Consider the following 17,003-nt stretch of genomic DNA (forward strand, 5'->3'; position numbering starts at 1 on the left):
GCCAACGTACGATCTTGGTTTAGCAACAGAGCATGTAATGTAGTGGTGAAGAACCGAGCAATCAGTGTGTAGAACAACCGTACCGGAGAGACTCCACGGTTCTTTAACCACGAGAGGGCCTCTGCAAGCAAAAGATTCCGCCGCGAGAGCACTGGAACAATAGGGAAGCTTTCCATTCATTGCAGCCAAAAAAGAACCTTCGGCCGAGAGCAACACTGCCCCGAAGGACGCTAAAGCTGTCGCCGCGGAGTACCCTGGGTCGAAGTAACATTGCAAGGCCCCGGATGGAGCTTGTTGCAGTTGGCTCCACACAATCATTATATTGTGGACCATAATTTACATAGTAATTAAGGTGAATCATTGATATACATATTCATTTATAGTATAATGAAAATTCATTTCTAATGCATTATTTTTTTTTTCTTTTTTAAATTTCCAAACTGCCAGGTCGATATGATCACCATTTTTAGGATCCATTATTTATGGGCCAACGTTAAATCATCCTTCCATAAACTATTTCTGGGTTCTTCACAGAAGTTCACTTGCAAAAAGTCTGAGAGAATGGTGAAGACTATCTTTTTGACAAGCCTGTTATTTCAAATTTGGACAGGGCACACAGCCCATCACAGATAGCAATCATTATTCCAAAAACTATGTGTGTGAACAATGAATAAAATATATAGAAATATATAGGGAAAAGGGTCAAATAGGCCCTTGAACTTTAGCTTAAAAGTCAATTAGACCCCTAAACTTTTTAAAGGTGCAATTACACCCATCAACAATTCATTTAGGTGCAATGAAGCCCAAAAACAAGTTAATGACCTGCTATTACAGGTCATTAAGGTTCAGGCCACCTTCCGACGAAATTTCTGGCAAAAAAAAAAAAAAAAAAAGTGACCGCCGGCGACCGTTCGTCTGTCGCCGGTCAATTTTTTTTTTTGTCGAAAATTTCGCCGGTCACTTTTTTTTTTTGCCGGAAGGTGGCCTGAACCCTAATGACCTGTGATAACAGGTCATTAATTTATTTTTGGGCTTCATTGCACCTAAATGAATTGTTGATGGGTGTAATTGCACCTTTAAAAAGTTTAAAGGTCTAATTGACTTTTAAGCTAAAGTTCAAGGGCCTATTTGACCCTTTTCCCTATATATTTTATTCATTGTTCACACACATAGTTTTTGGAATAATGATTGCTATCTGTGATGGGCTGTGTGCCCTGTCCAAATTTGAAATAACAGGCTTGTCAAAAAGATAGTTTTCACCATTCTCTCAGACTTTTTGCAAGTGAACTTCTGTGAAGAACCCAGAAATAGTTTATGGAAGGATGATTTAACGTTGGCCCATAAATAATGGATCCTAAAAATGGTGATCATATCGACCTGGCCTATTTGACCATTTTCCCAAATATATATTTTTAATATATTAAAAATATATTATTTGTATATTAATTACTAAAGATACATTATTTGAAAGTACATTATTCGAGTATTGAAATTACATTATTTGATTACTGAAAGTACATTATTTTGTATATTATCAAATAATGTATTTTCACTCATTTAGTACATAAATAAAATGTATGTTTAGTATATTAAAAATGCACCTTTTATTCATGGTCTACAAAAACTTTGGCCATAGATAGCTCAATCAACATATTTGGCAAATTATATCGTAGTTCAGGGTCAACTTGCATGGTGGATCTAGGTACATAAAAAAATAATACTATAATATGTACATGCATGTGTTTTGGACCAGGGTTCACAGTGCACTGTAGACCCTGATACATGATATAACGATTGAAAAATAATGAATTTCGGCTTAACACCGCCAATCGTTATACCGTGCACCACGGCGCACATAACATTGTGCGTCTCACACTTCCCAAAACGACGTCGTTTTGTTAAGTTGTTAAAGAAAATAATCTTCTGTTTCGAATGCACATAAACTCATAACAGAATACACATAATCTAACATAATACATAATACACATAAACTCTTAACATAATACACAAACTCTTAACATAATACACATAAACTATAACATAATACACATAAACTTTTAACATAATACACATAAACTCTTAACTGAATACACATAAACTCATAACACAATACACATAAACTTTTAACTGAATACACATAATGGGATTTGGTCTGTTGGGATAGACAGAGTGACATCAGCAAGAAACGCGCGTGTTTTGTGCCTGGGCGCACATTGCTATGTGTATCGTGGTGCACGATATAAATTGTCTAACACCGCCCAAAAAGGCTTATAATTTTCACTATTCAATTTTCACGTTAAAAATATTATCTCCCTTTATTTTTTCTCTCAATTACTTATTTTATTTAATTTCGGTCATGTTAGCTCGCCGAATAACTAACCCGAGTAGTCATAAAACCAACAAACCCATTCATAACATAAACAACTAACGAAACATTAGGAGGTAAATTCAAACAGAAAAAATAGCATTTATCTTTTGCTAATTATAATCTTGTTTAGCAGAACTTTTAACAAAGTGAGATATACAACTCTTGTATAATATTTACTACAATAATTCATTAATGCAAATTTTTTCATTTCTTTGGGGGAGGGAGCCAATGGGAGCAGGGTTCACCCCAAAAGCTAACACATATGGAGCCACACTTAATAGTAGAAAGTTAAAGAAAAACAAACCATATAATTCATCTGCAAAAAATTGCATATTGACCTTCTTAGTTTAAACCGGACAACTATAAACAATTTAAGTTAATTTACCTCGTGATTTACTACTGACATTCAAATAACGACTGTGAATTTTCCCGTGAATAAAAAAAAAAGATAGTAATGATAAAATCAACAACCTGAACAAATGTATCAACTATTTACTGCATGTGGCTCAATAGCCAATAAATTTTTTTAAGGTTAATTGTCAAATCTTAAAACCTAGCTTATTCACAAATATTGTTTTGTTTCTATTTACACAATGGACATGGAGAGATATAAACAGCATATGCAGAGCAAAGCATGAGGGGAGGGCTAATTAGGATGACAAACTAGACAGACTACACATATCTGATCAATGGTTAACTGAGATCGACTTCCACACGTTCCGGGTTAGCCCTTTCGGTTTGGTTGGCAGAAAGTGCGACGCCCAGCTGCCCTTTATCGCCCGCCCCAAAGGCGAAGAGCTTACCAGATTCTGTGAGCGCAAATGTGTGGGCGTTCCAGTATATGGAATTCGTAAGACTTATCTGTACAACCCTCTCGTTCACCTGCTTCAGTGATGTCACGAGCTCGGGGCTTAAGATATTCGAGTGCCTATTTACCTGAAAATCGAGGCAGGCATTATACACACAAAGCGTTTCCAATTTTCCATACATTTAGCACTTAGAACACTGCATTTATACAAAAATAACATGGGCTAAGTTCTCGAGATATGACATTTTTCCCGTTATATCTTTAGTATGTGGTTCTGGCTTAGTATTTCAACTGCAGACCCCTGTGACTGCTTAACCACAGAGTTCTTTGGCTATCTGGTTGTCATATCCTACTTAAAACCAAATGGTGATAAGTACGTGGACATTAACTATTTAACCACATCCTTCCATGATAAGCCACAGCGCCACGTCTCGAATCGAGTAGGGGCTAAACTCGGCCGACACCCAACAGAAGATATAAAAGTTCTACCCCTTACATTTAAAGAAAGGAGTATATCTCTATCTTAAGCAAACATAACCTATCATGACTTAGAAAACCGAAACAAACATAGTAAACCACGGCTGAAAAGCTATCATAGTCTATTTAGTGAGCAATTGTTGGTTGCAATGCGGGTGAAACTAAGCCACGTTTACACCTAAATCAAATTTCCGGGATTCAATTTGGAAAGTGGCGTTTCAAATGTTTAGCTCGTGCCATCTAATATCGGTAAGGTGCAAGCACATATATTAGTTCGGGAGGTGTCAAGTGTAACCGGATAAAGTTTATGTAGGAAACTATCGAGAAAAAAACATTAAATTAAGAAGGGTCAAAGCCAAACCTGTCCATCGGCCACGACAGCATTGTGTCCAAGACTAGACGATTCTCCACAACCAAACGAATAGACGTCGCCATCTTCAGAAACCACGAAAGTCGTATAGTCTCCCGTGGCAACATGAACGGCTTTAATGTTACTCAGAGCTTCCACCACCTTAGGAGCCGATTCACAATCTTCATTCCCGTGCCCTAAGCATCCATAACGGCCCCACCCCCACGTACAGACCCTTCCATCTTTCCCAACCACCGCAGCATGCCAAGCTCCCGCTGCAACCACTACTGGTTGAAGATTCAAAGCCCGAAACTGTTCAATTAACCTTGGGACCTTCTCATCAGTTCGAGTCCCATGACCGAGCTTTCCACCCAAACCACAACCAACAGAATATACAGACCTAATATCATCAAAACGCAAGAACTTTTCAGTAATCATTTCAGGCCATTATTTGTCAATATGCTCAAAATTGTACTGGTTTTTAAGAAGCATAAATGAATAGGGAGCTCACATTCCACTAGGTTGACAAGCCAAAGCGAGAAGGTAGCAGTATCCTGCTGCGATTTGCACGACTGGAATATTCTCGAGTGCCCCGAGCAAAGGGCGGGGCTCCAAATCAGTTGGCTCGGTTTGGTGACCGAGTTTATGTTCATTCCCCCAACAAAACGTGTAAACCCTTCCTTCTCTCGACAGTACGGCTGTGAAGAAATTCCCAATTGCAGCTTGTACAACGAAGATGTCTTTCAAAGATTCCACCAATTGTGGGGTAGTTACGGTTTTATTTCCTTGGACTCCATAATCGGCTTCACCAAACGAATCCTTACCAAAAGCATAAACCTTTCCAGCATCACTAATCAGCATTGTCCGCCCAGCTCCAACTGCTGCATGGATAACACGGATGCCTTGCAGAGATCTGCATCATAGCAAGCTGTATAATTAAGTTCTCTTTGAAACCCTCGCTGACTCTAAAGATTACAAAGTATCGACCTAATCTGGCGGGGCCTCCACTCCTCCTCGGTGGTTCCAACGCCAAGCTGTCCCGAGTTGTTAGAGCCAAAAGCATACACGACTCCTTTTGAAGTCACTGCAACGCTATGACCGGGGCCCGCTATCGCCTGTGAGGACTCTCGCCTTGAACAAGCTTCCCCGGCCAGCAAATATCTCAGGACAAGCTTCCACGAGCCCCCACATCTTTGCTTCAAATCTTGTTGTTCTTCTTGGGTCATTGGCTTAAACACAGCTCTCTTATGGCACATATCTAGAGCTGCCAGCTCGGCTAACGAGAGCTGAAAATCAGGCGGGAAGTGTGCGGGCTGCCTGAAGAACGAACAAGTGGCCTGCAAAACCGCATTATATAATTCAAATCAGCAGCAACATCAATTCTCAAGCCAAACATAGTTCGCTTCGAAGATACTAAAAGGTAGAAACACATGCCTCTAGTATCGCGAGGTCCTGTGGATCCAAATTACACCCAGTAAGGACATGAAGGACAATGGAGGGGTTGGCAGACAACGGGAACTCCCCGGGACGAGCGTTTCCAAGACAATGCCTCTGTTGCTTTTGAAACGTGGGCACGGGAGAGGTGACGAGAGTAGCAATGGGTTGCTCGGCTATGTTACAGTATTGAACACTCGGGGTTCCACTCGCTGTGGTGTCCATGGGCACTGCTCTACTCTGCAGTGCCCTAATCGAGCAGGGGAGACGAAGATCTCAACTTGTTCTAAAAACCAAACAAGAACACATTACTCCCAATGTTGAATGAGACATGTTATCTAATCCAAATTTCCATTTTTAGCTTAGCTACTAGTAGTAATCCAAATGTAAATAATTACCTTAAACTAAAAGCTGATAGAATAACTTGCAGCTTCAATCCTACAACCACAATAAACCATCATCACTAAATATATCTTAAATTCTCAATACTGCTTACTGACAACAATTAACTGACCAATAAAATACTAAAACAACAATTCAGAAAACATCCTCTGTGCACTAAAATTGATTCCCAGCTCAGAAATGTCCCAAATGGTTAGCACTTAGCAGTCCACAAGATCATAAGCTCACAAGAAAACAAAAAACCAACAAGTGAACTCAAAATTGGATCAAACCATCTAAAACTTGAAAAAGAACCTCCTTTTAACTAGCCAAAAGTCAAGAGATGGGCAGATATTCAACAGCACGCAACACAAACACACTCAAACAAGAAACCAATATCAGGGGGTTGTAGATACATGAAAGGCAAGGAAAACTGTTACGTGAAGAATACCAATCTTTCCATGGAGCATATTCTATACCCAGAAAAAGAAAGGAATTTTCCACGCCCAAACAGGTATGCTATTTCACACAAGTGTGTCCTACTCACGAAACAGTCAAAAACTCACAACCCACACCAGAAATGACAGATAAAAATTTGATCTTTGGTGATCCGGGTCTCAAAACATCATCAAATAATCCACCGTCAATTCAATTCATCGTGTCCGAGAGTAGAGAAAAAAAAATTGAGAATATATATGCAATAAAGTCCAAACAGAGAACACGGGTATATATCGATTCTGTGCATTGCGATCATTACAGATCCAAGGAACACAAAATTAAGGAACAAAAATTACATTAAACAGAGACCGCAAGATTCCTCAAAACCCATGCGAAATCTTCCCAAAATTTTCTGCCTTTGTTTGTAAAATCACCAAAAATCTGTGCAATTCTAATCAAGCACAAGTGAGTAATAGTCAGATCAAAGGGTCAATAGAAGAAAAAGAGACCTTGACAGAGAAGTTTTAGAGAGAGAGAGAGAGGAGGAGAAGTTTTATATGCGGAATGAATGATGAAATGATGTGTATATATTGTAGTGTTAGCTTTATTTTCTCTATAATGGGGAAGGATTGAACCAAAGATAGAGATGATGAGGTGTCTCTTTCTGCCTGTGCGTATTATTGCTAATATACACGAGTATCCAGCATGGCCATTTGCATAGGGGTTGTACAAAAACTCCTTAATGTAATAATGTTTGGTTTAGGATTATATAAATTAGGAATAAGGTTGAAATTGGCCACTGAACGTAACCTGAAAATGTAATTAGGCCACTGAACGAAAAAAAAGTACAATTAGGCCACTGAACACTTCAAAAATGTGCAATTTCACCTGACAGCAGGTTACCCTCAATTTTAGCAGGTTATCTGCTTACGTGGCAGCTGAGTTGTCATTTTTAATAAATTTTAAATATTTTTTAATAAATTTTAATAATAAATTTTTATTTAAAATTTTTTTAAAAAAATAAAAATGACTTTATTTTATTATTTATTTATTTTTTTTCAATTTTTTATAAAATTTATTATTAAAATTAATTATTAAAAATTATTTAAAATTTATTAAAAATGCCAACTCAGCTGCCACGTAAGCAGGTAACCTGCTAAAATTGATGGTAACCTGCTATCCGGTGAAATTGCATACGTTTGGAGAGTTCAATGGCCTAATTGCACGTTTTTGGAGTGTTCAGTGGCTTAATTGCACTTTATTTTCGTTCAGTGGCCTAATTGCATTTTCAGGTTACGTTCAGTGGCCAATTTGAACCTTATTCCTATAAATTATAATTGATGGACGAAAATTGTAATATTTTAATAATTTATAAATGAGATGTGTAACTTTTTTTTTTTTCAATGAATGATCTCATTAATTAAGGAAATATAGTGTATTATACAAATTTGGACTTGGAAAGCATTTATGTAATTATTATATAGGGTTGAACTTTTATGAAATAAGAATTCTCATGAGAAGTATGCATAAATGTTAATCATCAATTTAATAAATTATTGGTTGAAAAAAAATATGAAGGTACAATTTCATAAATATTACAAAAAGTTTGTAATATTTATGAAATTAATTCCTTATTTTCTTTGTCTTCTAATCATGGATAATTCTAGATGGAATATATATCATATTAATTCACACTTCGTAGAGAAACCTAGTTCTCATATATATATATATATATATATATATATATATATATATATATATATATATTGGACTCCATTAACGAGAAAAGAGTAAAGTGTTAATATATGAAAGGTAGGCGATGAGACTACTCTTCTGGACCAGATTGAGAACTTGTAACTTTAGCAAGAACATGAGGTATAAAGTTTGCTGATACATAGACATGACTGATAATAACATTGTTTAAACTACAAAGTAAAGAAATGCATTGCATGATAACAAATCTCGTGTTTGAAAAATCCATCAATCTTGAGTACCATGTGGTGGTGATCTTGGCTCTTTAACTAGGAGAGCCCTCATTTGCAAACCAAGGCCTCTACATGATTGAGATCATATTGGCAACCAATTCCAAGGAAGTCGTTCTTTACTGAGACGGAGTTGCCACTAGCATCTCTCAATACTAGACCAAAATTGACATTTCCCAAATCTAGAAATAGAGATGCATCAATATTGCATTTCATGTACCCTTCTTGCGGTTGACTATAGTCTAGTGAGCACCCGTTCTAGCTGAATTGTAATTAGTCGATGAGTGCCATGTTGCACCCATTCTAGCTGAATTGTAATTAGTCGATGAGCGAGTGTTGTGAGTTCCTTCTTACCATCCACCATGTGCACCCGTTCTAGCTGAATTGAGTTCCTTCTTACCATCCACCATGTGCACCCGTGCGAGTGTTGTGAGTTCCTTCTTACCATCCACCATGTGCACCCGTTCTAGCTGAATTGAATTGTTTTTAGTCGATGAGCGTTGTGAGTTCCTGCTTACCATCAATGTTGAACAGAGCCTAACTCTATTAAAATGTGCACAAAGAGTCAACATCACCTCCACTGAGGCTCGAACCCACAATCTCCCCTATGAGGAAGCAACTTGGTGTCATTGGATCACAAAGTCCTTGACATTAGTGATATAAGTGGCATTAAATACTTTTCTTTGGTGTTCTTTGCGTTGTACATGTATACTTTCTTGTCAAGTTTACTCTCAATATTATTTTTTTTGGGTCAGTTCTATCCTCAATATATTTGTGTGTGTAGTTTCTATAAATATGATTTAATTTAATAATAATTTTAAATTAATGAATACTTTGTATCTATTTTAATATGATTTTCTTATTTGAAAATTTAACTTCTATTTATTTTAATTTTTTTAATTAAAAATTAATTCTTTTTGGTAAAAGAATTTTTGTTTTTCATTTTATATTCTTTGTTTTTTCATTTTATCTTATTTAATGTATAGTATATAAAAGTAAAGGATTAGAAAAGAGATAGAAAGAAAAAAAAAATTATCCAATCGTATTATTCATCTTTCAATTTAATATATATACAAGATATAGATAGTTCATGATGAAGAGATATATAATCATAATAAAGTCCTTTAATAATATTCACATTCATTTATGTAGAACATTTTTTTTTGTTAGCATTTCAAAAATTTTGAAAGAAAATGTATAATTATATTATTGTAATCATTGTTCCTTTAGAAAAAGAAAACCATTCTCATATTTAACCTAAGAACAATCATTGACAACTTTAGGTATTAAAATTCTACCTACCACAGTATCTTTTTTAATTTTTTCCTTTCAATTCATAGGATATGTCAGAAACTCATATTCAAGCATAATATCATATTGACAGATGATACTAATTAATGACTCAAAAATAAGGGAGACAATGTTGTGACAATTTAATTAGTGAATGTTATAAATTTTGGATTTGTATTGCACAAAACTTTAGAGTGCATATGATAATATATAACGTAACACTGCACTCTATATTTGTAAAAGTGCACTCAAGTTGGTTGCATTGTAACGTATTAATAGATACACTTTGAAACTTGCACAATACTATACATATCTAAAATTTGTAATAATTATGAAAATACAATCATACTTTTTTCTTCTTTTTTTTTTCTTTTTTTTCGAGTCATTGATCATTAATGACTCATCTCATAATATCATATTGACGGATGATACTAATTATATGTGTGTCAAGATAAATGTTTCACTTAACATTTAAAGCACAATTATATATTTATTAAATAAATAGATAATATACATTATGTTAGATTATGCCATTACAGTCCGGGGAATATTTTGAATTGTGTTATAAACTTTTTGACTAATTTTAACTTTATTTGTTTAACTAATGTTTGTAGCAGAACTGTATTAACTTTACACTCATTTTTGAGAGGTCAAATTAATCTTAATTAAAGCTTTCAAAATGAACTTAACTCGTGGAGCTAGCTAAATTGTCCCCATCACTCAATAGGATGGGAGCAAGTTAGAAATTTAAAGGTCTTCAATATCAATAATAATAATATAATATAAAATAAATTATTTCTATTTAAATCTTAGTATTTGAATTTTTAAACTTTATACTATTTAAAAAAAATTATTTAGACTCATTATTGGCTTTAAAACTTTGTATTAATACTTGTGTAAAGTACTCCCAATTAACTTCCTCCTTTGGTTGCCCTACTAGCTAGTTATGGCTCAGAAAAACGATAAATATATTATAAGAGAGTAACACTTTCACTAAATGTTTTAATTTTTATTTTTTTATTTTTTTTTAATTTTTTGGAAAAAGGAAATACATAGAACCAAAAAACTTAAGTCTTACATGGGGATTTGAATGTCCTAATTTTATTAGAAGAAGAAAAAAATAAAATAAAAATTATGACCCTTTTTTAAATAAATCAAAGCATGTTATGTTAGCAAAGAATTTTTTTTTTAAAAATCAAACTAAAAAATAAAAATACGTATAGTATTTCTCTTTTAACTCGTTGTCATAGTCTGAAAAGTTAATACATGAAACATAATTGGGGAGCAAGTGAATATTTACTGCAATATTCATTTGTCTAAAGTAGCAATCAATTCAAAATTCACCAAAAAGAAGAATCCAATAACTTCATCCTATATGTAAGGATGCTTGGATGCCATTTTAGTCAATAACTTGTAAGGGTCTTCTTTATTGTAATCAAAGTTTCAAACCCCTTTTGTGTTTCTTCCCATTGGCTTATCTTCTTGCCTTTGCCCTACTATCAAGTAGCTTACAAATATTTAAGTATATCTTCCATTATTTTTTTTTGTTTCATTTTTATTAATTGATTTTGGGTTACACTAAAAACTTTCAACGAATATCCAAGGGTCTAAGAGTCCACAAAAATCTTAATCCTGTATAATAACTCACAGATCAAGAGGGTGTTGACAAAATCAAACTCGTGACATTCTAGTACGAAAATTATGTTCCACGCACTCAACCACCGCTTTCTGGACTTTATTTATTCTTTTGGGTGACGAGGAAAATCTACAGACTACGACATTCACTATCCGGAGGTGTGCACTAGATAAACTTCACCTTGTGACCTTAGTCGCCAAAGAAACACAAGGAGGTAAAGCATCCTAGGTGATCAACTTGGATGGATTGTCCCAACTTTATGAGTTGGAGATTGAGTCATATTCGTTATTCAATATTTTGAGCATCTATAACATTATGATATGAGAATATATATAATTATACTCCACATACTCAGTCATCATTTTCAAAATTGTACTTTATTTATGAGTAAAAGACATTTTTAGTCCTAAATTTATAGTGGCTTGGACAATTTTAGTCCTTTATAAAAAAAAAAATGCCATTTTATGGACAGAGTTATTGTGGCGAGGACATTTTTGGTCCTCCGTCTATATTTCTATTAGATAACCGTCTGAGAGAGGGGTAATTATGTCAATTTAGGCTATCTCCTTCTATCTATTATATCTATGTGTGTTTTGTTTTCTTCTCGGTCATAATTCGAAGGAGTCGGAGAGTCCAAGTTGCAGTTGTACGAAGAAATTGCCGGAGAATCGAAGCCGCTAAACAGGTTACTAATCAAATAGATATAAGGAGAATCGAAGCCGCCAAACACACATAGATATAATAGATAGAAGGATATAACCTAAATTGACGTAATTGCCCCTCTCTCATACGGTTATCTAACAGAAATATAGACGGAGGACCAAAAATGTCCTCGCCACAATAATTCTGTCAATAAAATGGTAAATTTTTTTATAAAGGACTAAAATTGTCTAAGCCACTATAAGTCTTGGACCAAAAATGTTTTTACTCTTTATTTATTCTTCTTCAAATTAAATATAATCTACTGAATCATTGAATTAAATCCGTGCGGATAAGCTTTGTTTATTCTTATTGATAGATGAGATGGAGATTGAGTCATCCATTATCCAATATTTTAAGCCTTGTGCCCATTCTCCAATATATACAATTCTTAATAAGAATTTAAAGAAATCAATATAGCCAAATAGACAATAATATATACGGAGTATATGTAAACCCAATAATACTCCTTTATTATATTTGTTCATTACCTCTTGAAAATTGTAATGATGTTTGCTTAGTGAACCGTACGCACCTGCTTTAAATAAGATTATTGCAAAGTGTATAATACTTTGTAGAATATTATATTGACAACAATAATTGTAGTCCAAATAATCATATAGTGGACAAGTCTTGTATTAGAAACCGAGTTACATCTTGACTTGCACTCAGCTCAATGAGCTAGAAGTGCATATATTTGCATACAATGGAAAATTATTATTTTTTTTTGGAGGGGGGGGGGGGAGGGGAGTTCTTTTAAACCACTAAATTAATTAAAAATAATTTTTCTATCATGACTTCCTAGTATATAAGTATTAGAGTAATGGGGAACAAGAAATATAAGACATGAAATACCTCATACACCAATTGATTGCAGAGATGAAATTTGTCACAAAAGATCAATGCTTGAGTTTCATCAACGACAATGTGAGAGCAACCTCTCAAAATGAGGGGACCATTGTGCGCAGTGAGCAAAAGTCTAACCTCTGTTGGTTAGTTGAGTCACCAATTAGGTCGGAGTGTGGGTGCCTGGGGTGGGCGATTCTACCTTTTGTCACAAAAGAAATATAAAACATGAAACACGTCATAGACGTACATTTGACAAATGTGCAATTTTTTTTTATACGCGCGCGCACACACACACAGTATGAAAACTTGAACACTTAAATATGTAACTTTAACAACTAAATATGCAGACCTAGTAAAATTTTTAAAATCAACGAAAAAGTTCAAACAAAAAACTCAGTTTACTGAAGACTAAAGAGTCACTTCATTCCACTAGACCACAAGATCATTGACGCAATCTTTTAATACTAAATATACAAAATATTAATATTAGATGTGCAAAATGTTAACAACACTAAATGTGCAAACCTGTAAAAGTCTGAGAATGACATATTTTAGTGTTCAAGTTTGCATAGTAAAGTTACTGATAATTACGAAAATGTCATCGCATTTTTTTAACAACTTCACTATACTAATTCCTAGATTCCACGGACCAGCTTCATGAATTAACATCAAATTGTACTTAACCATGTATCCCAATTTCGCTAGACTAATTCACTTCGACGCAAATAAAGGAGCTTAATCCTACCTAGTAACCTAACTTTTTTTTGGACTAATTTTTGGATCCCACGAGCCAACTTAAAGATCCAACACCAAAGTGATTTTTACACTCAACCCTAATTCAAGAACTTGTTTCAATACTCAACACCAAATTGTATGCTTATACTCACAAAATGTTCATACTCAATCTTTATACTGTTGTGACAAAATTCAAACTCATATCATATTCTTTAAAACAAATTTTAAATACAATTTCTCAACTGAATTACTCTCCAAGGCAATTTATATAGTTTAAGAAATTTGAGTGCTGGAGGATTGGTAACAGCAACTATTGCGCCAATTTATAGATTTTTATTCCGCAAAATTTTGCAGAATGCGTGTTGGCTGTTATCATATTTTAAATTCCTTCATACATCATTGTTCATTTGGTCTTCCCAACCAAATACCATAATTGAAAGCAATTATCACCTTCTATACATTTTTTTATTCCGATGTGTACGTTTTTTAACATTAAAATAAGTTAAAATTTATATTACAAAGTTTTCAATAAAATTAGATAACAAAAATCTGTTTTTGTAATTCTTTTTTAAAAAAAAAAAATTGGTAATTTTAACAATGCGTCTTAAATTAATTAATTAAAATATCAACAATTTAGAACAATTGATAAGTTGATTGGTAGTGTAAGTGAAAGGTGCATCTAACCTTATAGTTACATATATCATTAAAGAGTTTTATGTTATTTTTTTCAAAGTAAAAAAGAAAACTTTACGAGTATGATTCGGGCGGATTTTGATTAATTTTACCATATGAAAATACCGAATTGAATGTCGTATGATATTGAGAATATACACGAGTTTTTCTCGTTTAAAGACAACGTTGGACTTCTTTAGGGCATTAAATACGCAATCGCATGTTCTCCCAAGTAGTTTACTGTGTCATTCTGACAGGCAATATGAATTCATTGCGTACAGGAATTGGCTAGTTGAGGCAATGACTTGTAGCAGCGGCCATAGTATTTTATTGTGTTTACTTTTTTTTTTTTTTTTTTTTTTTTTTTTTTTATCATCAGTCAATTGTAATGTACACTGAGTAATTTTATGATAAAATTGTTCTTTTCGTCCTTAAGTTATATAATAATTGTAAAATTCATTTCTAATTGTTGATCATATTTACTTTTCGTCCCAAAAATCATTGGCGTTACACTTTTTGTTCATTTACTAACAAAACATTAAGGACGAAATTTGCAATTTTAATATAACTTAGAGACAGAAAGTGCAATGCCAATAATATAGCTTAGAGGTGAAAAGTGAACACAACCAACACTTAAGGACGAGCCGCAAGATGGACCCGGATCAGAATATAAGGATTGGGCAAATTATGCTGTGCATCCGGATGCAAAAACGACGTCGTTTTATTAAAAACACACGTCTCCCCTTAAAAAAAATTCAGGTTCGATTTCCAGCAACAAAATATGAACTAAAATTTCAGAATCGATGAACTATAATTCCAGAATCGATGAACTAAAGTTTCAGAATTTAATCTATGAACTAAAAATTCCAGAATGAATGAACTAAAATTCCAGAATTTATGAACTAAAATTCCAGAATCTATGAACTAAAATTTCAAAATCGATGAACTACAAATCCAGAATCGATGAACTATAATTCCAGAATCAATGAACTAAAATTCCAGAATCAATGAACTAAAATTCCATAATCTATGAACTAAAATTCCATAATGAATGAACAACATAATGTTGTTACTGGGAATCGAACCTGAATTTTCTTTTTTAAGGGGAGACGCGCGTTTTTAATAAAACGACGTCATTTTTGCATCCATGGTGCATACGGATGCCCAGCATAACTACTCTACGGATTGGGAACAAAAAAAGGGCCATGCCCATGACATAATTTGGTTAATGTTGGAGCTAGGGGTGTAAACGAGCCGAGCCGAGCCCGAGCCTAGGTAAGCTCATGCTCGTGCTCGTTAATGATAGCACTACTCGAGCTCGAGCTCGAGCTCATTCGAGCTCGTGAACTGATGCTCGAGCTCGAGCTCGGCAATTGTCGAGCTGCTCGAGCTCGAATTCGAGCCTGAACTCGACCTCGAGTTCAAGCTCGAATTCGAGCTCGAGTTTAGGCTCGAATTTGACCTGTTTAATTTAAAATTTAAACTACTTTGTTTTATGACTTTTATCCATACATAATTATTATAGTATTTTAATTTTCCTCCCCTAATTATTATTTTATATACTAAATATAATATAATTATATTATATATTATATATTATATAATATATTATAAGGCTCACAAACGGCTCGTCGAGCCGCGAGCCTACAATACCTAAGCTCGGCTCGTGCTCGTTTAATCCACGAGCTGTTCGAGCTCGAGCCGAGCTCAATTTTGACCGAGTTCGAGCCGAGCGTTGACCAAACCGCTCATGAGCGACTCGCGAGCGGCTCGGCTCATTTACACCCCTAGTTGGAGCCCAAAAGGTGATCAAAATAACTGTCAAGGCCCAATTATAGAGCTTGTGATCAGCACATTCAGAAACAGGATTTCCAGTTCAAGAAGTGACGATAAGGAAGTGTTGGTAGGGGTATCAAATATGAGGTGGAAAGCTCTCCAATCACAGCTTTAGGATAAGACCACAATCTTGAATCCAATTTCTGATTGGATCTCCTGTCATCTCATTCTATATTCCATTTTCCTATTCCCCCAAAACACCATTACAGGGTGTGGTATTCACTTCAGTGCATTCTCTCAGCTTCCCACCGGTTTCTTGTGCAAAAATGGCTGCCACCATAGCTACAACCGCCATGCTTAATGCCAAGAGCTTAACCACACCCAAAGCGTCCATTAACCCTGTCAAGCCAAAACCCATCATCTCACTTCTCTCCATGAAAAACCTTCCCAAGGGACTCTCAGCCTGCAACACAGACAAGTCTGTAGTTTCATCTGCCCTCACCGGAACAGCCCTGGCTGGGGCGATCTTCTCCGCCCTGAGTGTGTCTGAGCCGGCTTTCGCCGCCCAGCAGATAGCGGAGATAGCTGCCGATGGAGACAACCGTGGGCTGGCACTCTTGCTGCCCATCATCCCAGCCATAGCATGGGTGCTCTTCAACATCCTCCAGCCTGCACTGAACCAGATCAACAAAATGAGGAGCACCAAGGGTGTGATCATCGGGCTCGGGCTTGGCGGCCTGACCGCCGCCCAGTTCATTCACCCCTACGCCGCATCAGCTGCCAGTGAAGTGGCGGCACTGGCCGATGCTGCCAACGACAGCAGGGGCCAACTCTTGCTCATCGTGGTCGCCCCGGCTCTGCTCTGGGTGGGTTACAACATTTTGCAGCCTGCTCTGAACCAGCTCAACAAGATGAGATCAGAATAATAGTCCTGCTTTACATGTACTTCCCAAGTATTTTGTATGTATCAAATATCAATCAACTTTTTCTTTTTTGAAGACCAGCTTAATTACTCTGGTGATTCTTGAAATCTATGTGTGATACTTCATTGAAAAGGAAATAAACAAATCTTAAACCAGTAAATCAGAACACATTAACATTGTGCAAGA

General features: G+C 35.3%; 2 protein-coding genes across 3 annotated transcripts; one reads left to right on the top strand and one right to left on the bottom strand.

Moving 5' to 3' along the window:
* Positions 1-2,826: 2,826 nt before the first annotated feature.
* On the bottom strand, positions 2,827-6,865 carry LOC109172008 (ultraviolet-B receptor UVR8). Of its 2 annotated transcripts, none has more exons than XM_019321129.1 (7): positions 6,612-6,865; positions 5,835-5,874; positions 5,437-5,722; positions 4,990-5,339; positions 4,514-4,915; positions 4,015-4,402; positions 2,827-3,304 (listed from the first exon to the last, which is right to left on the bottom strand). In XM_019321129.1, exons 3-7 carry the CDS (start codon positions 5,659-5,661, stop codon positions 3,062-3,064), a joined length of 1,608 nt encoding a protein of 535 aa, XP_019176674.1. In that variant the 5' UTR covers positions 5,662-5,722; positions 5,835-5,874; positions 6,612-6,865; the 3' UTR covers positions 2,827-3,061. The 2 variants fall into 2 exon arrangements, with proteins under 2 accessions (XP_019176674.1, XP_019176675.1); XM_019321130.1 differs by lacking the exon at positions 6,612-6,865 and adding an exon at positions 5,951-6,062.
* Positions 6,866-15,939: 9,074 nt separating this feature from the next.
* Positions 15,940-16,924, top strand: LOC109172013 (photosystem II core complex proteins psbY, chloroplastic). Its single transcript, XM_019321134.1, has one exon. It carries the CDS (start codon positions 16,221-16,223, stop codon positions 16,818-16,820), a length of 600 nt encoding a protein of 199 aa, XP_019176679.1. The 5' UTR covers positions 15,940-16,220; the 3' UTR covers positions 16,821-16,924.
* The last annotated feature ends 79 nt before the right edge of the window (positions 16,925-17,003 follow it).

The sequence above is a fragment of the Ipomoea nil genome, unplaced genomic scaffold (genome assembly GCF_001879475.1).
Source record: "Ipomoea nil cultivar Tokyo-kokei standard unplaced genomic scaffold, Asagao_1.1 scaffold0382, whole genome shotgun sequence".
In the NCBI taxonomy this organism is placed as follows: domain Eukaryota; kingdom Viridiplantae; phylum Streptophyta; class Magnoliopsida; order Solanales; family Convolvulaceae; genus Ipomoea; species Ipomoea nil.